Source organism: Tenrec ecaudatus, chromosome 5 (genome assembly GCF_050624435.1).
Source record: "Tenrec ecaudatus isolate mTenEca1 chromosome 5, mTenEca1.hap1, whole genome shotgun sequence".
Taxonomy (NCBI): domain Eukaryota; kingdom Metazoa; phylum Chordata; class Mammalia; order Afrosoricida; family Tenrecidae; genus Tenrec; species Tenrec ecaudatus.
Window position 1 is genome coordinate 69,285,530 of NC_134534.1, and position 25,073 is coordinate 69,310,602.

A 25,073-nucleotide genomic window follows, 5' to 3' on the forward strand; every position below is an offset into this window, starting at 1 on the left:
CAATGACAAATTCCTGCGTTATCTAGCTTCATAAACCTTGCATAGAATCAGCCATAATCTCATCTTGTCCATGTACTTTTACAATCTATTGTACACAGGAAAATCCTTGCTTTCCTGTTGTCCATGTTAGTTTATTGTCTTTTGCACCTCTTATTCTCCCCTGGTATGGCCTCAGATTGTGTAAAAAGCTAGACGGCCCAGCAGTAATGTTGAAACACAAACCAAATGCCCAGCAATCAACGCGAGTTCATTTTATAAGCTAGGTTGTTGGCGAAGGCATATGATGAAAGGCAAGAAACAAAAATGCTCTTTGCGTGTTAGTTCTAAGGCTGCGGCCCAATCGAGCCATTGGAACAAAAGAGATTAATGAACAAGGGAAGGATTTTCGGCTCACCCAGCTCCACATCCTGGTCGTCCGTGAGCACCAGGATAATGTTAGGTCGGATGTTCTTCCTTTCCTGCTGTATCCGGCCTCGGAACCTCGGCGATCGGACGGTCAAACACAGGCCCCCCAGCAATTCCGTGCCCAGGACAGCCAACACCAGAGCACAGCAGGAAGACTTCATTGTATTTGGTTCAATGTCTCAAACAGAAAAGAAGTCTCAGGCTCCTAGTTTGGGAAGGTCTGGGCAGTGAGAGAGAAAGCAGAGTATGAGACTCCAGGAAATCCCAGCACCCAAACACAGTGCGGTAGAAGGAGGGCTGTAAGTCAGTCCCAGCTGGCATTTAAACTAGCTGTGAAAGGACTACACATGAGTCAGAAATGGCATGCCCTCCCAAGCGTTAGGGAGGTGGGTTGTTTTTTTATGCACTTGATTATTGTGCAAATTCACTCTGTCCTTTTTGCTCATTCCCACTTTTCCCGTTTTAATTCATAGCCGAGATATCATTCCCAACACACAAGCTAAATGACAAGAGCGAATACCTTGACCTGGGACTCCTGGTTGAGTGTTCAGTTCCTGTGTTCAGAGGTGCTCGGGACATCTGCAGATGGGGTCCTCCTGGAAGAGGAAGGGGAAATCATTCAAGGATTATTATGATTTAACCCAAAATAGTTTTTTGAAACCGCACATTTTATTGATCTCCTTTTTCTCCTTCTGTCCTCTAAGAAGCAAAAAGAAGCAACACTCAAAACTGCTACCCAATAATTCCAAGAATATCTCATCATCGATTCCACAGAAGGACGATGAGGGGATCGCCGAGGCTCATACTGCAAACCGGACTTTAAGAACCCCAACAAAGCTAAGGATGGAACAGAAACGGCCAGAGCGCCTGTGAAGCCCTAGTGTGTCCCAGCCAGGAAGCAGGGCCATGCTCCACTCACCTGCACTCAAAATTGAGTACTTATCTAGCTGAATGAAATCAAAGCTGTCATTTATCATCTGCGTTATGTCACTCACTACCCAGGAGAGTCCTTTCTGCGGACAAAGGCTTCATAGTAAGTGACTACGAGGACCTCCGTTCCCAGACTCGGAAACCCCCCTAACTGTCCCCCCATCAATCATCAGGGGAAGGGGCGACTCCTGGGGTCAAGGCCTATCCCTCCGACCGTCCCACGCCAGCGTCTGTGGTCAGGGCCTGGCTGCTCGCGGGCGGGGACAGAGCCCTGCTTGGACTGTCAGTCACCAGCCTCACTATTGTCAAGCCCGGTGCTCCACTGCGCAGCTAGCACGGAGGTTCTGCTTTGCCGCAGAGGAGATAAACCTGCAAAGCCAATGATGGATCTGCTCCCGGCTACACTTCCACACTCAAAAAACAAATAAAATCCACAGGGAAGCTGGAAAAGGTTGGGGGATATGGGCCTCTTATTTGAGAGCACTAACCTGCACAATGCTTTTCCTAGCCTAGACTTCGGAAAGGTAGGAATCGGCCCATTAAAAATAAAACACTTTTTTTTTGGGGTGGTGAATGAGGAAGCGTCTAGATGGGTATTAAGCTGCCCTAAAATTAATGAGCTAGAAGCCTGTCTCATCGGCCCCTTTGTCCCCACACACCTGAGGATCTGTATTTTTGATGTGCAAACAATCGACTAGCATTGGAAAAACTGGGACAGCTTATAAAACACAGGCACTGCCCGTTGAAAGAAGCCCTCTCTCTAGCCCCCATCCACGGCTCACCCCAGGACTCCAATCCTGGAAGGCGACAGAAAGGAACTTCGTGTACCGTTTACTCCTGCCGTAACCGGCCTTTGTCTTCAACAAGCACATACACACCCCTATTATTTTAAACTTTATGAGCGTTTTGTAAACAGCCCTAGTGCGTTTCACTCTGCAGTCTGTAATTACACTGTGTGTGTGTGTGTGTGTGTGTGTGTGTGTGTGTGTGTGTGTGTGTGAGAGAGAGAGAGAGAGAGAGAGAGAGAGAGAGAGAGAGAGAGAGAGAGAGAAGAAACTCACAGAAATAGGTTTTTAAATAAAACACCCGAGTCAGCAGTACAGCAACCCTGGCTTCGGAAAGTCAACACATAAGCCTTTAGCGCTGCTTTTTAAACTTTTTTAATTTATTAAATAAGTTGGGGTTATTTCAGTGATGGCTGGGCATGCTGAACACTGAAAGCCTGCCATTATTCTGCACTGACTGTTTGGTTTCCGGACAATTGTTTTCAATGACAAGAAACCCAACACCAGCAGGAAAGGCTAGAGAGACTGAAGAAATCAGCTGCCCCACAGCGACTCTCTCACACAACCAAACCAAAGCAAACCCAAAACGTAGAGCAGTCTACAGATGCTCGGGCCTGTAAGTAGCAGAACTTTGCTCACCCCCTAGAACCTGCAGGGTATAGGATAAAAGACAGCAGGGAGTTCTTGCCTCCCTTCCACTGGAAACCAGCCTCTGCAGACAGAAGTGACCGGAAAATGCAGTCAACCTCTCTGTGCTCAACCAACCTACAGAGTCTAAAGCAGCCGGGCAGGCAGGGGACGTGACAGTAAATCCGTGGCAATTAAGACATAGGTAACGTAATTCGTATTTCAAGCATCGATAACGTTACCTGGAAGCATTCACCATTACTGGCTTTGCTTTCTTATCTGTGGGCATTCACCTTCCTGCTGCCTTGGGGGTTCTGTCTGGGGCTGCTCATCCAAAGGTAGGTGGGGGGACTTGAACCCGAGAGCTTTTCCTTGGGAGAAAAATGGGGCAGCTGGCTCACAGCCTTGGCAATCCGTATGGAACAGATTTTCCATATTGCAGAAATCCATACTGCTTTGTCCGAGAGGCTCGGAAGGCAGCAGGTAAGAAAGCAAAGGGAAGGAGGATTGGATGTGGTTTTCACTGATTAAGGGAACTTCACTTTGAGTCTGGAGGTGTGAGAGGGCAGAGGGGACCCCGTGTTTTCCTGCTGCCGTTTATTACTCAATCGGGGCATGAGTAGGCAGGGATAGTCGATAAAGTGAGTGGTGGAGACCACGGAGCTACGACAGAGCTGGCCGGCACGGGATCCTGCCTTCACTGAAACACACAAAACACGCTCCTCTGAAAGAAAAGTCCCCTCCAACAATTCCTTATTCAAAACTGACTGTTTAGAACCTGTCATCTTCTCACTGCTTGGTTTCCAGCTTCATAAGGAAAAAAAAAAACAGGAGGGGGGAGTTTGGGGTGGGGGTGGGGGGGCCTGACTTTACCAAACGCAGAGAAGACCAGCCCACGATGTGGACAGGATACTTTGTGGTGGGTGACCAACGTCCTTAGACACCAACAGAGTGTCTTGGGGAATCACAGAAACTGGGAGAAATGTAAAAAGTACTTGTCACACATGGCGAGCGAGCTTGAAGACCGGTGTTGTATTTATGAAGCAAGACCAGCCTCCAGGCAGCCTGTTTTCCGAGTCACAGAATGGAACCCATCCTTTGTGGGTCTGGCCCGCTGGTGTCAAACTGGTTGAGGGGCTGTTGTGCAGGGCCGTCAAAGTCAAAGACAAATGAGGCATTAACCTTTTCAAGTGACTGATGAGAGGGAAAATGATTTGGAAGGCTTCATGACAACAAAGGCAGGCAGTTCGGGCACATCAACCTCAAAATTAAACCCAAGATCGGCACCACGCCATAGACGGGAGGAGGTTCTGTGTTGGCCAAGCCTTTGGAGGTGGGGCAGCGATTGCTGAGATAAAGAGAACGGTGACCACATGTGTAAAGTGCGTCATTTCTACAAGGCAGCAATTCTCAAGATGTAATTGGGGAGTTTGTAGGGCGGGCCCCTGAGATTCTCTGGGGGGTATCCAAAGGTCAGAATTATTTTGATAAGCCCCCGCAGACATCACTTGCTGTTTTCACTTTGTTAATTGGCATCCGAGTGGATGGTCCAGCTGCTTCGGACTCGAGGGGAATGACCTTTGTTGGGTTTGGTTTTTTGGTTTGGTTTTTTGGTTTGGTTTTCGAATGTCAGTCTCCTTCAGCTTCCTTCTCAGGTCATAGTGCTCATTTTACTAAAAGAATAATAAAACTCAAATAGACATCTTTGAGTTTTGGGTTTTCTGCCTCATCAACAAGGAGATCCCCCTGGAACGTCACTGCTGCCAAGTGAAGGGGGCGGTTGTCTTGAGAAGAGGCGCCTGTGCGACTCTTCCGTGAGCCCCGTTAGCCACATTCGTTTCTTCTCCGTGGCGAACCATTTCTCCTGGAGAGGAATATTTGGAAGATATTTTCTCAAAATGAGAATGAAATGAGTCTGTCGTTTGGAAGAATACCGCGGGCCATATTTGTTATATTTGTTGCCAATGAGAAAATCCTAGCTTTCTCTACAGAATCAGAGTTTTAGGAAAATTATATCTGGTACTAAGAATGTGGCGGCTTCCTAAAGCATAGTCTTTTCTAAAGAATCGGTGGTGAGATTAACAAATGTTACCTTTTGTTAGTGTAAAGCAAATGTGTTAATATTTGGATGATTTGCATAATTCACAATTTGGTGAGCCACCACTTCCCAGATGGCCATGTATAATATTATAAAATAATTCACAAGTTACAAAAATTCATTCAGAGTATAAAATCACCATCAGATCTACATGTAATGAAATGAGTTAATTCATTGATATGGTTTCAGATTCTTTATTAAAATCAATCTTTGAAAAAGTAATAAATGTCAAGTTTTGGTGTCAAATTAAAGAGAATATGAAACTCCCATCCAGCTCTGATGGAGAAAGATGAGGTTTTCTACTCCCATAATGAGTTATGGTCTTGGAGACCCACCGGGGCAGTTGTTCCTTGCCCTGCAGGGTCGCTATGAGCCACAATTGATTTTATGGCAGTAAGATGTATGCTATTAAAATATTTCTTCTTCTCCAATAACTCATCTATGTGAGGCTGGGTTTTATTTCTATACTTCAAACAAAAACTATATATATTTCAACGGATTTAAGACTTTGGTGTTTTTTTGTTTTATTTTTTAACCAAACTTTCAAAAGCTTTTGGGGAAAAAAAACGACAAAACTAGCATTTCACTCACCAGTATATTCTTGCTTTGGAAGTTACTTGTACTTATTTTTCATAGTATAGACCATTTAAATTGCCATATATTGGATTTATGTTTTAAAGAATTAAACAAAAAATGTGGGTCTTTTCAATATTAATTTCTAAGTACCCATAGCTGTAAACTACATACTCCTGAATGCATTTTTATATTTGTATAAATGCCACAAAGAGCTAGAGTTGCTCGTTTAGATACTGTTAACCTGTGGTATGTCTGCTTCGACAGTTAAACTCAGATTGCACCTCTAGGTTTCTTGAACTGACCCTCTGCTAAAGCATCTCATTCACTTTTTATCATTAAAGGATTGAAAATACCGTCAGTTCTGACACCTCATAGGAGTTGCTAAGGAGCGATGACATCCTGAGCATTCAAATCTGGAGATAGCAGAGAACTTTAAAGCTATATGCCCACATTGACTTGTATGGAAAAGCACGGGCAGTATCACCCACTCACCCTGAAAATGAAACCCTTGGGGACAGGTCAAAACAATTGCTTCTACAAAGCAAGACCACTCCAAAATTATGATTCCCTGTCAAGCCAACTCCAAAACTTGGTAATTCCATTTGTATCAGGTAGAACTGTGTTTCACAAGGTTTTCAATGGCTAAACTTTTTGCCTGTTTTTCTTGGGTGGACTTGAATCTCTAATCTTACAGTTAGCAGCTGAGAGTGGACTTGAATCGCTCTGAGTGGACTTGAATCTCTAATCTTAGAGTTAGCAGCTGAGAGTGCTAAGCATTTGCCCAGGCAGGGTACACCAGGCAGGAGCCCGATGGCGTTGTGGTTATGAGTTGAACTGCTCACTCTAAGGTCCGTGGTGGGAAACTCCCAGCCACTCCTTGGGAGAGAGATGAAGCTGTCCACTACTGTCAGGAGTTACAGTCGCCGACACTCACAGGGAAACTTCTACCCTGCCCTACAGGGTCCCTCTGATCAACATCAACTCCATGGCAGTGAGTTTAGTTTGGGAGAGGGTAGGCCAGAGGGGAAAAAAAGAGATTCCTTATCCAATCAAAATAGTAGAGAAAGTTAGGCCAACAGCATGAAGATGGGGTTCTAATCCAATGACTGTCAGAGCTGACTTACATTTTTAAGTTCTCAACATAGTTATATTTTATTATTATCAGGATCTTTACAAATCTGTTTTTATTTGCTTTGGGGCTTTAGCAAAAGATTAGTAACAGCAAATTACCCACTGAAACACTATATTTAGTACATATTATAAAACAAGAGATAAAAAAAAACAATAGATATACCCCATAAACAAAACTAAACAGATAGTTATAAGTGTGACTTGTTGTGACGTGAATGTGCCATCCACCAGGGACTTGAGTGTGGACGTAGCCAGGGCATGCTTAGCTTAGGTCAGAAACAAATAGGATTATACGAGTAAGAAACTGGTGTCTGCCGCCTGTCCGTCTCCTGCCTGCAATCTGCATACTCACACTTCTTTGGGTCCCTTTAAATAGCCCCTTTCCCTTAGTTTTTGGCTTCAAAGTTTCCAACTTATCATTTCTTTGCTTCAGAGGAAGCCTTCAGGTTATGCTATCTATCTCACTCTAATAAATGTGATACTCTAAAGGAGCTAAATTTTAATGTCCTCTTAGAACAACCCCGTAGCTGGCAAAGTTCATCTGCTGTTCATCCCGTGGAGCCCGTTTCCCAGTGTGATTTACTACAACTCCAAGTAGAGAGATAACAGTCTCCTTCTGGAATGGTAATATTTTTATGACTCTTTAATAATAAATAGAAGCCCTGGTAGTGTAGTGGTAACATGTTGGCCTGCTAACTACAAGGTGAGCAGCTCTTCAGGAAAAATTCAGAGCATTCTACTCTCATAAAAAGTTTCAGTCTTGATAAACAATCCTGAGGCAAAAACAACAGGACCAACTGTTCTAGGGGGACATGTGAAAGGGCGAGGCGAGGGAAAAGAAGTGGGTGTTAACAAATTCAAGGACAAGGGAACAACACGTGATCTAAAACTGATGTTGAGGATGCCTGGTAGGGCTTGATCAAGGGCAATGTAGCCTAGAGAAGAATTACTGAAAACCCAATTGAAGGCCAAACATGATAGTGGGACAAAAGGAAAGTCAAAGGAAATAGAGGAAAGAACTAGGAAGCAAAGGGCATTTATAGAGGTCTAATAACAGGCACAGACATATGTAGAAATATTTATATCTGATGATAGGGAAATAGATCTATATGCATATATTTATAGGCTTAGTATTAAGGCAGCAGATGGACACTGGGTCTCTACTCAAGTACTCCCTCATTGTAAGAACACTTTGTTCTAACAACCTGGCATTCCATAATGCTCACCTTCCTGACATGATCACTAAAGACAAAATGGGTGCATGAGCAAATGTGGTGAAGAAAGCTGATGGTGCATGGCTATCAAAAGATATAGCATCTGGGGTCTTAAAAACTTGAAGATCTAGCTGAGAAGCAAGAAATCCCACATGGAAGAAGCACACCATGAAATCAGGCATCAAAGACCCAGAACAAAAAATCTTATCAATGTGAATGAGGGGAAGTGCAGAGTGTAGACCTAAAACCCATCTGGAGACAAATGGACATCCCCTTACAGAAGGGTCACAAGGAAGAGACGAGTCAGTCAGGGTGCAGTGTAGCACCGATAAAACATACAACTTTCCTCTAGTTCTGTAATGCTCCCCTCACCCCCCACTAGCACAATCCCAATTCTAACTTACAAATCCGGCTAGACCAGAGCATATGCACAGGTACAGATAAGAGCTGGAAACACAGGGAATCCAGGAAAGATAAATGAGAGTAGTAATACCGGGAAGGTGGGGGACGGGGGAACCAATCACATTGATCTACATAGAACCCCCTCCCAGGAAGATGGACAAGAAAAAAGTGGGTGAAAGGAGACATTGGTCAGTGTAAGACATGAAAAAAATTTTTAATAAATTATCAAGGGTTCATGAGGGAGCAAGGGTATTGGGAGGAGGGGAAATGAGGAGCTGATACCAAGGGCTCAAGGAGAAACCAAATGTTTGAGAATGATGATGGCGACAAAAGTACAAATGTGCTTGACAGAATGGATGGATGTATGGATTGTGATAAGAACTGTAGAGCTCCCAATAAAATGATTTTTTTTTAAGTTGCAGTCTTAGAAACCCATAAGGACAGTTCTACCCTGTCCTCTCAGGTTGTATGAGTTGGCATCAACTTGGTGGCAAAGAGTTTTTGAATTTTTAATAATAAATTCTTTCCCAATTAATAAAAGCTGAAGAGTTTGAAGTGTCTGAGCAGCAGCTCCTTTCAGAAAATATGTGGCTAAATGATGAGATTTTTCTTCAATGGTATTTGTCTTTCTTCCTTCAAACTCTTTATACCCTGAATATTGTAAACCCTGAAATTGGAGGGAACCATGGAAAGTAATCTCTTCACAAAGTGAGGGAGAGGGATAGATTTATTATTCACTTTATTCGGGTTTATATTGGGTTCTTTATGTGAATAGGAATTGAGAATAATTAGCATGGAGTGAGAAACTGTAAAAAGAAGTATACTGTTGAGATTTAACCTCATAAAGAAGGGAATTAAACTCCATAGAAATGCGAGTTTACCAGGGGCATTTTAGAGAATACAAAGCACTCAAGACTATGTTTTTTCCTGCTTCTATAGAAAGTAAAGGAAACAGAATGCTCTAAATCTTATGAAAACAACCAGAGGGAGATCCCTAAAGCAGGTGTTACTGTGCTTCTAAGGGGTATGATAAATTACTAGCTTCAAAAGAATCAGTGCGGTGCAAGAAAAGGTATGGAAAAGAGGTATTCGATTTTCGAATGAAACGGCATTAGGATAAAGAACCAATCAAGGTCTTGGGGATCTAAGCTTGTCTTAATGAGCCTTAAAGTTCATTAATGTAATACATTTGCCTTCTGCCCCTCATCTGTCATTTTGTCATGCTCTTGTGGCTTGTATATTATTGTTACGGTAAAAGCAATGACACTGCTACTTCAAATAGGACAAGAGTCACCAATGGTGGACAGATTTCAGCAGAGTCTCCAGACTTAAGAAACATGCAAACAACAACAACCCTGGAGATCTACTTCTTTAAAAATTGACCGGTGAAAACCTTGTACATACCAGCAAAACACTCTGTAAATTTTCCGGACCATATAGCCTCATCTTTTTCTTTTGACCTACCAACCCTGTGGTGAGTAGTCCAGAGTTCATCCAACAATGCCAAAGACCAGAGGAATTGTGGGATATCAAGGGCAACATATGTACAGAAAGCAAAACCTCCTTAAAAAGACAAAAAAGGAAGGAAATGTCAAATGAATGTCAAAAGATGTGGAAAGTTGCTCTTGGATGGAGAGGAACAAATGGAAATGGAAGAAAGGATGAAAGGGCTGATGAGAAGATTTCAAAGGGCAGCTCAAGGAGACAAAGCATTGTAATGAACTGTGTGAGGAGACCCTCAGGTAGAAAACCCAAATGGGAAAATACACGCAGCATTTCAAGCTGAATAAGAAATGATTTAAAAAAAAAGAAGAAGAAGTTGGGGAAAGTGGGAAGATGCCATTATATTCTAATTCATTTTTTCTACACTTAAAAAAATCCCCTCATGTTACACTTAACCTTAGATAATACATTGTTTAATGGTATTTTTAAATATTAGATGCCATCTATGTAAAAAAAGAAATAAAGAAAATGTTTGGAAACCAACTGCGGTAGCAATTGTACAATACTGTCTTATGTGATTGATGGGATGTTATGATCTATGTAAGAGCTCCCAATAAAATATATTTTTTTAAAAGCTGAAGAAAAACATGTAAGGAATACATAGAGTCCCCGTATCAAAGAAAGAAGTCCAAGATGTACTGACAGCACTGGTCAGAAAACAAGCACCGGGAAAGTATGGAATCCTGACTGAAATACTCAACAATGGTTGTAACCTTGAAGTGTTCGCTTAACTGTGCCAAGAAATTTAGAAGCCAGCCCCCTGGTCAACAGGGCGAAAGAGAGCCATGTGTGTCTATTCCCAAGAATAATGATCCAATGGCTTGTAATAATTATCCAACAATATCAATACACAGGTAAATTAATTTGAAGATAATGAAAAAACAGTGGTAGCAGAGCGTGGAAAGAGAGATGCCCGAAATTTAAGCTGGATTCGGATGAGAACATGGATGCTGGATATCATTGCTGCTGTCAGGTAGATCTTGGCTGGAAGCAGAGGGTACCAGAAATATGTTACCTGCATTTTATTAACTATGTAAAGGCATTTGACTGTGTTATTATAACAGATTATGGGTAGCATTGGGAAAAAAGGGGAGGGTAATTCCAGTGCACTGACTGTATATACTCGTGTATAAGCTGAGTTTTTCAGCACATTTTTAATGCAGTTTATGTGGTAAAATTAGGTGCTTCGGCTGATATTCGGGTCGGCTTATACTCGAGTATATATGGTACCTGTGCTCAGCTTGAATCTAGATCAAGAGGCAGTCGTTTGAATAGAATGGGGGTGGGGGTAGGGAGGTGGGGGAGATACTCCATAGTTTAAAATCAAGAAGGGTATATGTTGGGATTGTATTCTTGCCCCATGCTTATTTGGTCTGTATGTTGCAAAAGGACTCTGAGAAGCTGGACTATATAAAGAAGAATGTGGCATGAGGATTAGAGGCAGACTCATCAACTTTGCTTGGTGAACGGGAAGAGTACTTGAAATACTCATGAAGGTCAAAGACTGTACCTCATGAAGATCAAAAATTATCTCAATAATAAGAAAACAGAAATCCCAACAATAAGCAACATGATAAATGAAGATTGAGATTATCAAGGATGTCTGTCATTTTACTTGGATCAACTCTCAAATGTCCACTGAAACTGTGGTCAGGAGATCAAATGACAGATTGCATTGGAAAACGATGCGCCAAAAGACATCTTTAAAGATGTCATAGAGGACTAGGGTAGGCCTGACTTCAGTCATGGTATTTTCAATGATCGTATTTGCATGCCAAAGCAGGCCAATGAAAAAGGAAACCTGAAGAAGTAATGCCTTTACAGCTTGATATTGTTGAAGAGTACTGAGAAGATCATAGAAGAATTCAATCCAATCGGTCTTGGAAGTAGAGTCTGAATGCTCCTTAGAAGCCAGGATGGTAAGACGTCTTCACATGTACTTTGGACACGATTTCAGAAAGGGCCAGTACTGGGCAAGGACATCGTGATTAGTAGAGGGTGAGTGGAAAAGATACGAGATAGATGACACAGTGGCCGTAACAATGGGCTCAAACATGGGAACAGCTGTGAGGACCGCGTGGAACACAGTTCACTGTGTTGTTCATAAGGTCACTGTGTTTTAGAATGGACTTGATAAGTTTGCTTAAATTACATATGACTTTATAGAATTAGAGCGTATTTATACTGAGGCGACGACAAGGTACTGTGCTAGTTAGCAGAGGTCGTTTGTTGCAAAAACAAATAAATTGAGAAAATGCTGGTCCTCATTCCTCTTGTAAGTGGATGAGAGGGAGCCCTACTCTACCCAATGCTCCGATCATGATGATAAACAAAGGTCCTGGACACAGCAAGAAAAAAATCACTGAACGAAATCCAAAATCAGTAGAAAGGCCAGGCTTACTGCTTTCATAGAGACCGAGGGAGCTTTGGGGATGATGGCTGGTCGAAAACCTTCAATACCGTCACTGAATCCATTCCCAGGAATTCCCCTTCCAGCCAAACAATCGACAGGCCTTTCCAATGAACATCCTGAGGACCATCAACCATGAGACCCAAATAGCAGCATTTCCCCAAAAAACAAAATTCTGCAAGTGGGAAGGAATAACTAATGGAAACAGTGGAACCCGGGGTGGAAATGGGACACATGCTGTCACATTGAGGGGATGGCAACTAATGTCATACAATCAATGTGTATAAATTGTTGAATGGGAAATGAATGTGCTCTGAAACTTTCACCCAAACACACAACACAATGTGCAAATGCAAATAACAATAGCAACAAATTAAGCCACAATCAAGAGAATTCCCTGGCCTACTTTCTATGCTATGAAGCTCTCCACTGCTAAAATGCTCGTTAGTGTTTTCTGCGTGAGAATTCCAATACTGTAGCGTTAGAAATACAGTTAATTCCAAGAGACCCTGCTAGCCTCCTGACGAGGACACCAAAGAATCCAGGTCGGGAAATCGAGTATGAAGGATTAGTGCGCATTCCCAAAGACAGTGAAAAAGCATTCTAATTCCTATTTCAAGATTTAAGGGGGAATTATGGAGACTAACTCGTCCCCCCTCCTCCGCCCCCACCCAATTTATTACTTGCAAGAGAATACTTTTCTCTTACAAACAAACATCATGATAAGTCAACACCTTTGCTCAGAGACATTTTCAGAAATATTCTAAAGTTCAAAGTACTAATGAATTAATATTTTAAATACCCCCCCATCGCAATTTTTACTGAGAAGTATTGTTATTCTATCTCTGACGCTGCTGATTAAATACCCAATTCTAAGTCATCTGATGAGAGAGAAAAAAATCGTCTTCCGTGTGTGTTGTGTGTATCTAAATCCCTGTGCTGTCTTAAGATTATTGGATTGCCTTTAGTTCTCCCAAGACTAACAAGCATAGGTTGACATATATCATGTAAAAATAAACAACTGTATTTAAATTTCTAGTGAAATTCAGGCCGGCAGTCATGGAAATGTTCACTGGAGTAGAACAGACTGAGTTACTAGCAGGCCTCTCTAGGAACATTAATGCATTAATTTTGGCCATAAAGCAAGCATAGCACCTACAGAGAATGCAAATTATCTTTTTATTGACATCTACCTGGTATACCGCATTCTTGTTCCATCAAATTCATCTACCTGCACTAAAAACATGGCCTGGACACAGATGTTTATCAATGCCTTTAGATGAACTAGCACTTGAAGAGACGCAGAGGATTTTTTTTTAGTCATAAATTCACCAACAATTGCAGGTGCACATGACCTTACATGCATCAAAGCCTTGTAGTGACTTATGTATGACCTGATTGATCTTGTATAACATGAATTGTCAGGGCACAAATTAGGCAATTTTTTAGCTAATGAATGCTTAACATTTACCCTGTTGTTACAAAAGTAAAACTGCAAAATTTTAAGCCGTGGGAATTTACAGAAAGAAAATGCTAAGAGGCATAGGTTGTTATTATGTTGCCTACTCTCCCATCGGTTCTGACTCATAGCGGCCATGGGCACAACACAATGAAACACTGCCTGGTCCTGTGCCGTCCTCACAGGTGTTTTTATGTGTGAGCCCATTGCTGCATCCCCGGTGTCAATGCATCTCCTTAGCGAGCACAATATCTTTCTCCAAGGACGGCCTGGTTTACACTGTTGTTCATTTATTTGAAAAATAGATTTGGTGCCCATGGATGTTTGGAGAAATTCTTATTTATTGCCCCAGGCATATGTGTATTCCTTGACGTTGGCAGTTGGTCAAGTCCTGACATTTCACCTAGATGTCAAACTACAAACACACAGACACCAAGATTCCTCTTCTCACAGTCTACCTTGTTTCAAACGTCATTTCTCAGCACACACCAGAATGTCACTTGCCGCCCAGAAGAGTTTGCTATCACTAAATCAGATGATGAGGTCCACAATAAAATCGGCCATTCACGAAAGCTGCCCAACACAGGCCGTTGCAAACAAAGCATATTTCAAAGCAATTGAAAGTAATCCCTTCTCGCTATGATTTGGTTTCCTTGAAGTCTTCAGCACATGTGTGCTGACAAAAAGGAGATTTATTAAAACCCGATGTGATATTAGAAATTATAGTGCGGCAGGGTTAGAATCTTTTTTTAAAAAATTATTTTATTTTTGTACCTGAGTCTTCAAATAGGCAAGAAACATTGCATTCTATTTGTCAGCTTACTAAACGATCTTGCATACAAGGTAGATGCTGCTTATTAAGGAGACATGTCGGAGCGCTCTCCTGACACCTGGGTTGGACTTTAAACATAAAATTTACATGTAAAAATCAAAGGAAACTAAACCTGTTGTCACTGATAGGCGCATTAGCAGAGCACTGACCACAATTTAACAATCTGGATGCTTTCGGACATTCCTTACAAAGTCCTGAATCTTAAATCTATCTTGCGCTTGGCTCTTTATTATGGAACATTATGGAAATAGATCATATGGTAACACTTTGGACTTGCAAAATACTACTTGTCACAATTTGTAAAACTAGAGTTTTACAGGTACAAATTTAGTCTGGCCGCCTAGGAAACTTACAAAGGCCCTCCATCTCCCGAGATTCCACGTTTATCGAGTCCTCCCGTCATAGGGTGACCCTGGAGGTTTGATTTGCTTGCTTGTTCCCTGATCTTTTGCTATTTTCTGACTGTGTTTGGTTTTAATCACAGAGTGAAGCACAAATGGCCGCTATGTTTCTGCAGCTCTGTGTTAGGGCCTCCTGTATATCACATGCTGTTTACATGTCCTTAAGCAGCAGATCCAAGGAAGCACTGAATGATCGAAAACCAACTCACTGCCATCGAGTCGTTTCCGGCTCCTAGAGCCCCGTAGGAGTCCCTGTGAGTTTCTTAGGTTGTAACTCGGTGTGCAAGTGGAACGCCTCATCTTTTTCTCATGGAACAGCTGGTGGTTTCAAACCACTAACCTGTGGTTAGTAGCCCAATGCATAATCCACTACTTAAGGATCACTACTTTAAGTAGTGGATTACGCCACCAGGGATTACTACTTCAGGATCATGAATCATTTTTGCCATCAACAACAATGAGTAATACAGTTCATCTGTTTGTCCGTGTGCCAATGCTGCTTCACCAAACAGATCATAAGTGAGTAAGGAGTTCTAGAACAACTATTTTAGAGAGCTAAAGCAAAGGGTTCATCTTACAAACACATTACAGCATCTCAGAGTTTGAGAGCCATCTCAAAGCGCACCTTCATCAACCTTTAACCGATATGTGTGTGTGTGTGTGTGTGTGTGTGTGTGTGACCTTGTTAGTCCTTCTGGCCAGAAAATTCTCCCCTTGAATGGACAAAGATCTGCTTTCTTTTCTTTTCCACTTATTGATTTCTGTGTTATTCTCTGAAACCACACAACATAATTTTATATTCCTCTATGTAACAAATGCTTTCGTATAAAGAGCAAGTCAAAATCCACCGCAACCAGGGTTCCAGTTCATGTCTTCATGAGTTTATTCCAAGCAACATGTGTTTGAACACATTTCTGCAATCAGTGGATTACTGCAGACAAAAGTCTCAGTCGTACACTTGTTATAGGCTCCATAAGGTATCTTCAAATGAGACATTCAATCAAAATACTGACTTCTGAAGCAATCTGCTGGGCCCGTTAAATTCATGGTTCAAAAGCTTACGACAACTATTTTTAGGATTCCAAAGGTGTAATCTTGAGAGGCTTTCTCAAAGGCCACAGGTGATTATTATGAAGGCGTTTTAAGAAAATTGACATTTTTAAATTGCAGGTGAGAAAAATGGACTGAATGTTGTACGGAATAATTATGTTTTCCCATTGTGATAATATACCTACTCATTCTTTGATGGTAACAAGGACCTACCCCATCCACCCAAACCCTTGACCGTGCTGCTTCAGACTTCTTTTTGTCCCACAAACTCACAGAACATTGAAAGGGATGACACTAGGGGTCCCTGGATGTTGCCCAAACTGCCATTTGGATGTGGTTTAAATGGAAGAGCACAGAACTCTTTGGAGGAAGGTTTAGACCCTGAAATATCACTTTCTGAAGTGAATGGGTTTTAGATGGAGGATGTGTTCATGAACAGTGGCTTCACATTTTGCTGTAAGTTTTTTTTAAAGCTTCTTATGCTTCTGTAGTAAAAGTTTTTCACTTATTCTCACATTGACAATTACATCCATCTTTTTGGCAATGTTCCCTTATAAAACGTGTTTTATATGGTCAAGAGGTAAATTATAGGAATAATGTAGAAGAGTTATTTTGAATCTGGCTACTCCTAGGTGAAGTATTAGATCAACAGATCCTATAAAACTGTAGTTGTAAAATAGAAAGCCAACATGTGTCGTGCCCATCAAACTAATATATATATATGTATATGTATATATATATAAACTATTTATAAGAGTTACAACTTAATATAAAGAAAACAAAATCCTCCCAACTGGACCAATAGGTAAGATCTTGATAAACAGAGGAAAGACTAAAGTTGTCAAGGATTTCGTGATGTCTGGGTTCATGATTAATGCTCATGGAAGTAGAAGTCAAGTGATCAAAGCAGGCATTGCATTGGGTAACTCAGTTACACAAGACACCTTTGAAGTGTTGGAAAGCAAGGATGTTACTCAGGTCTAATGTGTGCCCGGCACAGGCCATGGTATATTCAACTGCGTCATGTGCATGTGGAAGTTGGGCATCGAATAGGGAAGATCCATTAGAAATTGATGTAGTTGAATTACAGTCCTGGAAAAGAATATTAAAAGTGCCATGGACTGCCCAAAGAGTGAACACATCTTTCTTGAAAGAAGTACAGTCAGAATGGTTTCATGTACTTTGGACACGTTATCAGGAGAGACCAGTCCCTGACATCTGGCTTGGAAAATCAGAGGGGCAGTGAAATAGAGTATGACACTTGACGCGACGGATTAACACACTGTCTGCAATGATAGACGCAGCTGTAACACTGGTGAGGAAGGCACATGGCAAGGCAGGGTTCCCTTCTGTTGAGTCCGAACTCACTCAATGGCACCTAACAACAGACCAGTAATCACTACTGTCCGTATTCACTGAGTGAATAATCCCTTATGTGACATCACCTTTCAAGTTTGGACCAAATTCAACTCAGCAATACTCCAACCCTGCATAGTTTAACTGACTATTAATTTTAACGAGAAGTAAATCCAGGCAAGGACAGACTTTGAAGGTCCAGGGTAAGAGTCATAATTGAGCACTGTACGTTTTATGTCATGCCTTGATAGTTAGTCATTGATCTACTTGTAGCAATTAGACGTGGAGGAAGCGTCCCTTCTGAGAAGAGGCATCTTCCTTAGCAGACTTGGCTCACGATTTCAGGACACTGGATAGTTGAAGGCAAAGCTCTGCAGGGGAAATAAACACCATCATATCATAAACAAGGGCTCCAAACCCCAGTGTTTAATCCACAAGGGAAAGTGGAAGTTGAGGTGGGAGAAAGGACTGAGCATCTGCATTCCTAGCAAGTTTCCAGAAAGAGCAATCGAGCCACTAGGAAAAAGAAAGGTGAAATATTGAACCAAGACCAGAGCAGGCGCCTCAAGGTTTTGATAGGAAGACTCTTGGTGCTAGCTTGAGACGGCAGCTCCTTCACAAGACAGGGCAATTGATATGGGCCATTATTTCTATAAGACGGAGTTATTTTCTAAGGCCATCTTTTGCAGAATTGTCGATTAAAACACACTTTACTAAGCCAGTTGCTGTGGAGCTGGCCGCCTCAGGGGTCCTCATGTGTGCTCTGTGTGTCGTGGTTTTTTGTTTTGTTTCGCCCTTTAAAAACATGTCATTGTACTTTGGGGAATTAAATATTAAGGGGCATATTTGGAAGGGGCAAGATTAGGGCTGTAGGGTAGATGGGGTAGGAGTCCCAATACAATTCTAGTAGGGCAGCCCTTGGGCCCTTGAAGAATGAACACAGGGAGCTGAGCACAACCGAGAAGTGGCACGTTAGATCTCTTTGTCTTCTCTTGTCCCTGCACCCCTATCTTGGGCTCTCCTGCCCCACTTCATTCTCCTTCTGATGCTATTGACCTTACTTTGCCCGCTTACCTCCCTAAAGTCCCTTCATTGCTCTGTTTTTCCTTTTCTTCTCCTTGATCGCCAGGCTTCCATAATTTTCAAGACACAGGAGGCTTTACCTTTTAAACTGAATGCCATTTTTGCTAATATCCATGGCGATTGTATCACCTATTAAAATTCATGCCCATTAGCTTGAAATGCAAAAGTACAAAGTATGTCTCATGATGACTCTTTTTCCTTTCGTTTTTAAACAAGAACACTGGGATTCAGGAGAGTTAAGGAATGTGTCCAAGGTGATGCGGCAAGTGACAGGACTGGCACTGACCCGTGTATCTGAACTGTTCTGTTTTATCTGGACTGAAAAACGTTCCACTTTAAGATAGTTTGTATGCGTAAAACAGTTGTGAATTGACAAAATCAATGGACAGAAATACTTTTGAGCAAAACCAGACTCAGGTGTAGCTGAATATACGCCACCACCCCTTCCAGCATCTACCAGGCGACAAAACGCGCATCAGTATGGCCACCACACACTCTGTACAGTCCCGCTTGTCACCTTACAAACAGAGGGATCGCCCCTCAGAGTACAGTAAAACAAAGAGTGGTTGCTGGGTGAGTGGATTGCAGTGGTTAGACATGAATATTCAGATTAAACATGACTATTCATGAGCCACAGCTCCACGAATCCAAGGTTCTCCTATATTTGTATTTGGTATTGTGTAGTCAGGAGACAACTTGCAGTGATTAATTAATGCCTGGTGATGAAGGGGAAGGTGAACTAATTTGTGCACAGTCACGCAGCTGGTCATCCTTCTTTACGACTTGAGTTCCTGCTGAAGGACTTTGCTTCCCGGAGACACAGAAAAGATTGCACTTGACTTTCCCCTTTGTGTCAAATGTGGGCTAGCCAAACCTCTGCCCTGAAATTATCTAAAAGGAGGGCAGGTGGCTGCCTGCTGGCCTAACCCACACCCTAGTGACATCATAGGAAATGTCACCGATCCCTAGAGATCCCCCCCACCACCGACTCTTTCACCAGCCCCCACCCCAGGCACACCCACAAGAGGCCCCCTAAAGACTGGGTTTCCTGGCGGCCTATGCGGAGGAGGCACAATGTGGTTGATAGTCCTCTTGGCTGCCTGTGGCCGTTTTCCCACCCTCTCCTCAAGCACAATTTCAGCCAAGGCTATTCACAGTAATACCTCAATGGGCTATCACAGTGGGGAGAAGGCTGGTTTCCAAGAAACTTGACTTTTCCTGATACCTGTGTCAACTATTTAGAAGCTCAGCTTTCAAACAAACAAACAAACAAACAGAAAGACACCATTTTAAAGCACAGTGAATTTGTATCATAGATTCTGTGGCTTGCAACAAGAAAGCTGGTACCTGGAGGCCAGGGGTTCACAGTGAAGGTGCTGGTTCTTTGCTGGGTGCCTTCTCTCTCAGGTGCAAAGGGGGAGGAACAAAGCAGTTGGTGGAGGCTGAGGTCAAGTCTAGGACCGGGACTGGTATCTCTCCCTCAGGTGGAAGGTTACAGCCGGGCGCAGTTCTCTGACTGCACGGCAGCAAGAATTGGGCAAGCTACCACATGCGCTGACAAAAATTCCCGACACATTTCCGAGTCGTCAATGAGTACAGAAGATGATGTCAGTATCTTTGTGATGGTTGTGGCTCTGGGTCATTAGTATCAACAATAAACATTGCTTTTGGCTGTAATTCCTTTTCCCTCGAGGATCCAGGGGTGTGGAAAGCTGTTTGCCTGGCTTAAAAGACCGCTGGAACCCCGTCTGGGTACTTTTCATAGACTTGTCTTTACCTCATTTGCTATCAATTACAGGAGAAAGTTGAGCCTGACCACTCCGGTCAAGATTTACAGCCTCGGAAACCCTGCACAGGGTGGGCTGAGATTAAAAGTCGATCCATTGGCAGTCAGTTTGGTTGGGCTTTTATTATTTTTTAGCTATTATTGATGTACTTATCTCTCCAAAATACAGCTTCTCTCTTCTTACATGCTGGGCGGTGCCAGGCTGGTTGTTAGGACCATGTTCCCTCTGTGTTGTATGCTGGCAGGTTGACAGTCATAGGCTTATGGACCTTGGACCTCACAGCGTGCTCCTTGGTTGAGGGCATTTGATACGTTAAGTGAGGAGGGATGATTTTTGGACCAAGTGTGGGGGTCACACCCACTGTGCTGTATCTAATCTTCTTTCCTATGCATTTTAATTAAGCATGGAAACCACCGCCCTCTCTTGTTCAGTTCCATTTGCACAAGTTCATTGTCATAAACACAGCCCTTGGTTAAACCCTAGTGTATTCTGTCAAGCACTGCAGGAGCTAATAGATGAACAAGAAAAGAACCCACCCCCAAAGGATAGCTGTGTACTTGGGTACATAGCTAGGTACTCACGTAACACTGTTCCAGATGCCAAATGCCTTCTCATCAAAAACCGAACAGAAAAGTCGCGGTGAAAAAGCCCCAGGACTTTCCTAGGATGTACAAAATATTCCCTTTGGATTGCTATTACCCTGAAAGTCAGAGGTCCATCTGTTCGCAAGGAAAACAAACTCCGAAGAGTCACATTAGCCAGTGAGGGTAGATGAAACTTGGCCAGTGGAGAAGTACTTAGTGTTTCCCTCCACTCATCATTTCATGAAAGCCTGACCTTACTGCAATAATAACTGAACTACTGAAACCGATTTTTCTAACGTTTAAGTGGTTTCTTATATCTCAAATCCCATTAAAAGATACATTTGTTTGTTTAGGGATAAAATATAACACCAGTGCTTCATAGAGCAGGAAATACTTTGGATTAAATTATTGAATTTGCTCCTCAAAATAATGTATAGAGGAAGGTAGAACAAGTATTTCCTATTTCCCCTCCCTCCTCTCTAGAAGACTCGGGAAACTTCAGGTGGAACCCACACCAAGGTTTGGACTCTGAGGCCCCTCCTTGCATTTTCACTGGATCATCCACGGGCAGAGATGCTAAGAATGTATAGACAGATATGCAGGCAAGCAAAGAAAGCATGTATTTGTACAGATTTTAAAACATTTCCTTGTTCCTTTTTCAGTACAACTCAAGCACATGGAGTATTGATTTTAGGTTTCTTTATTTTTTACTTCACAAATGCACAGCCTGGTAAAAATATGAACAAGTTATCATTTCCCAAATAGTGAGGACACTTAAGAACAACTTTTAGGCAAGACTCTATCTCTGAAATCATGATCTTTTTCTTCCTCTCAAAGGAAAGTTTTGCTGACATGTTCATTTTAACGATCTGAGAGCTTTTTCCCCAACCAGATTAGAAAACTAGAGACACTGCACTGGAAAATTAAAAACAAAATTTTACATTGGAAAGGACTGCTCTACAGGAAGTGAGTGCCTTTGTCAGTGAATGCCGGCTTGAAAACTTTCCATTCTCTAGCTGGGAATGAGGGGGAATACAGTCATTGTTCCTGGAAAATCACATCATCTTGAGTCACTGTTTTGCCCAACCATGGGAATGAAGTATAGGGTTGAGGGGGGGGGGGGGGTACAGTTCATGATTCTGCCCTCCCTGCCCCCCCACACACACACTTTTTAAACTTGTCCGATGACAACAACTTATTTTTCTCCAGTTTAATATTCTGAGCTCAAAGAATTTCTGTTACCATTTGATGAAAGAAAAATACAGTTTCTTTCTTTTTATTTTTTTATGGTGGAAAAAAATATATGCCATTTCAACATTTGGCAATTCAACAATTTTTACCTGTAAAATTCACTGACACTGATTATGTCCATCATGTTGTGAAACTATCCATGACATTCCTCATCCTCTATTACTTCCATCTTCATTTATAGCTCGGTACCAGTTTTATTCGCAGTGGGGATATGCTGACATTGCCCACCTTCCCCTGCAGCGCTATTTGCTCACAGGTGTTCTGCTACCGAGGTGGACCAGAAAGGTACAGGAGTCTGGATCCTTTATGTTTATCCCCAAGCATTGCACTTGGACTCTGAGGCAATAAAAACTTGGGGTTAATGTGATGATTAATGTTACATAGCAACTGAGCTAGGCTATGATTCCCAGTGGTTTGGTCAAACACCAGTCTAGTTTGTATCATGCTACCATGTGATTAGATTGTGTGGACTTGGGTAAAGCAGATTATCTTCCATAATGAAATGACCTTCTAAACTGTAAGCTAAGGCGGTACAAATGTGATCACCTTCCAGTATGAAATCTAATACAATGTAATCAATTGGACAGCTAAGGCCATAGCAGGTATATGGTGAATCCTAAATCAAATCACATCTCAGTTACAGAGCCAGAATAGACACACAGAAGGCAAGACAGATGGCATGTGAGGCTCATGTATGAACAAAGGACCAAGGATCACCAGCAGTCAGCAAAACTGAGGAAAAAGCCTCACAGAAGGAATTGCTACTGCTGAAATTCTGACTTTGGATTTGTAGTCTTTGGAACTGTCAGAAAATAAACTTCTGTTCCTTAAAATGACCCAGTTGTAGTATTTCTTCTAGGGCCACGCTAGGGCAGTTGCTTCATCCTGTTGTACATATGAGTGGGAAACGACTCAATAGCTCCCAACAGCAAAGCAGTTATTTGATAAGGCACTATTTTAACTACTGCTATGTGTTTTCCAATCCAAATTATATCTCCTAACTAACACTATTGATTTTTTTTCCCTCAAACTATCCTTACTCACCCAGCTTCTACAAAGATGTACAGCCTTGAAAAAACCCCGTGGGAGATCCCCTCATAGAGGGGTTTAGGAGAGGAATGGGTTAATTAGGGTGTGAGGTAGTATCGATGAAGAACACAGCTTTCCCCTAGATCCTGGATGCTTCCTCCCCCCAACTACCATGATCCGAATTCTACCTTGCAGGGCTGGATAGGACAGAGGCTGTACACTGGTACATATGAGGGTTGGAGGTACAGGGAATCCAGGGTGGATGATACCTTCAGGACCAAGGGTGTGAGGGGCGATGCTGGGAGAGTGGAGGGTGAGTGGGTTGGAAAGGGGGAACTGATTACAAGGATCCACATGTGACCTCTTCCCTGGGAGAGGGACAGCAGAGAAGGGGGGAAAGGAGACTCCGGATAGGGCGAGATATGACAAAATAACGAGGTATAAATTACCAAGGGCATATGAGGGAGGGGGGAATAGGGGAGGGAGGGGGAAAAAAAAGAGGACCTGATGCAAGGGGCTTAAGTGGAGAGCAAATGCCTTGAGAATGATTGGGGCAGGGAATGTATGGATGTGCTTTATACAATTGATGTATGTATATGTATGGATTGTGGTAAGAGTTGTTTGAGTCCCTAATAAAATGTAAAAGAAGAAAAGAGAAAAAAATGATTAGGGCAAAGACTGTACAGATGTGCTTTATACAATTGATGTATGTATATGTATGAACTGTGAAAAGAATTGTATCAGCCCCAATAAATTGTTAAAATAAAAAAATAAAAAAAGAAAAAACCCCGTGGGAAATTCCACACTGTTCTATAGGGTTGCTATGAGTTGGAACCAACTCAATGTCAATAGATTTATCATCAATCTATGTTTCGAGAGCTAGGGAAACATGACCATTTAAATCAAGCCAAATTACTTACTTTCATAATATAAAGAATAATCCTACAAACACCCATAACTCAATAGATTTAAAGAAAGGATTATACAAATAAACTGTAATTATAATTTATTAAGTGCAAGTTGACATAGGAAGCTCTCGAGTGGTAGGAAATTACAAATTTTAAAGTAAAGAAGGTTTAAGGTCAACCAAAGAATGTTCAAATTTCTTATTAGCCAGGTAAATAAAACTTAGGGATGGGATGCTCTAGATTTTGGCAATTTCTCAGGAGTCAAGTCTTATTGTATAATGTGTTTTAGCATTAAGGGAAAAAAGGCATGATATCTTTATGTAGGCCATGCAACATACCAATACCTTGCGTAGCTTTCCTTGAAAGAGGGTAAAGGTGACGACCTCTTTATACTTGTCCTTATATTTCCCATCCAAAGGGTGATGTGGTCGAGTGATAGTTCTTAATGACATTTCAAGTCTCTGGGTGGGTCTATGTAAGCAGAGCATGGGGAACAGTCATGGGGAAGAGAGGGGACTGGACAGCTGTTGTTACTAACCCCTTCCTGCTTATAAGGGTTATAAGATGAACCATCTTTGAAGCACCAGTGGGGAGTCAAACTACTTCATTGAGTTTGTTTATGTTTAACTCACCATTTGTCTCTCCCTTTGTTGTACCATGGTGGTTTGCATGTTGTGATGCTGCCAGCAACGATGCCAAGGCTATTAAAGGGATTTCAGGGACAAGCAGCATCCCCCCCTGGTGAACAGGTTTCATTGGGGCCCATAGACTACAACCAGACTGGGAAGAAGAAAGAGGCAGTCACTTCTGAAAACTTAGCCACTGAAAAGCTATGAAGAGCGGCGTAGCATGGTGCGATCTAGTCCCAGAGGATCAGCCCCTCAGGATGGGGACGAGCTGCCTTCTTAAAAAGTAGAGCCCATCGGAATGACATGGCTGGAACCAAGCTTTTGTAATCTTCATTTGATGCCAGAGTCTGACTGAAAATGAGAGAAAACAGCTGCAAACATCTATTTATAATCAGCATATAGAACATATAGAGTATGGGCCTGGGAAAATGGGAAGTTGCAAATAATTCATGGAATCCATGAAGGCTGATATTGTAGGCAGTAGTGGGCTGAAATGGACTGGCCGTGGCAATGGTGAGTCAGATAATCACATGTTTAGCAGATAAAGACAAATATAAGAGATATGGTATCGTATTAATCATCAAAAAAGACATTTCGAATTCTTCTTCAAAGTATTAATGACA

General features: G+C 42.1%; 1 protein-coding gene across 5 annotated transcripts in view; it reads right to left on the reverse strand.

Annotated features, from left to right (window-relative positions):
• Positions 1–25,073, reverse strand: part of SULF1 (sulfatase 1) — a 186,887-nt gene that overhangs the window by 77,169 nt on the left and 84,645 nt on the right. For all 5 annotated transcript variants that reach the window (XM_075549592.1, XM_075549590.1, XM_075549594.1 and 2 more), the window contains 2 exons: positions 926–1,001; positions 395–625 (listed from right to left, as the gene is read on the reverse strand). In XM_075549592.1, the coding sequence (XP_075405707.1) occupies positions 395–566 (172 nt within the window). In that variant the 5' untranslated portion in view covers positions 567–625; positions 926–1,001. The remainder of the gene's footprint in view (positions 1–394; positions 626–925; positions 1,002–25,073) is intronic.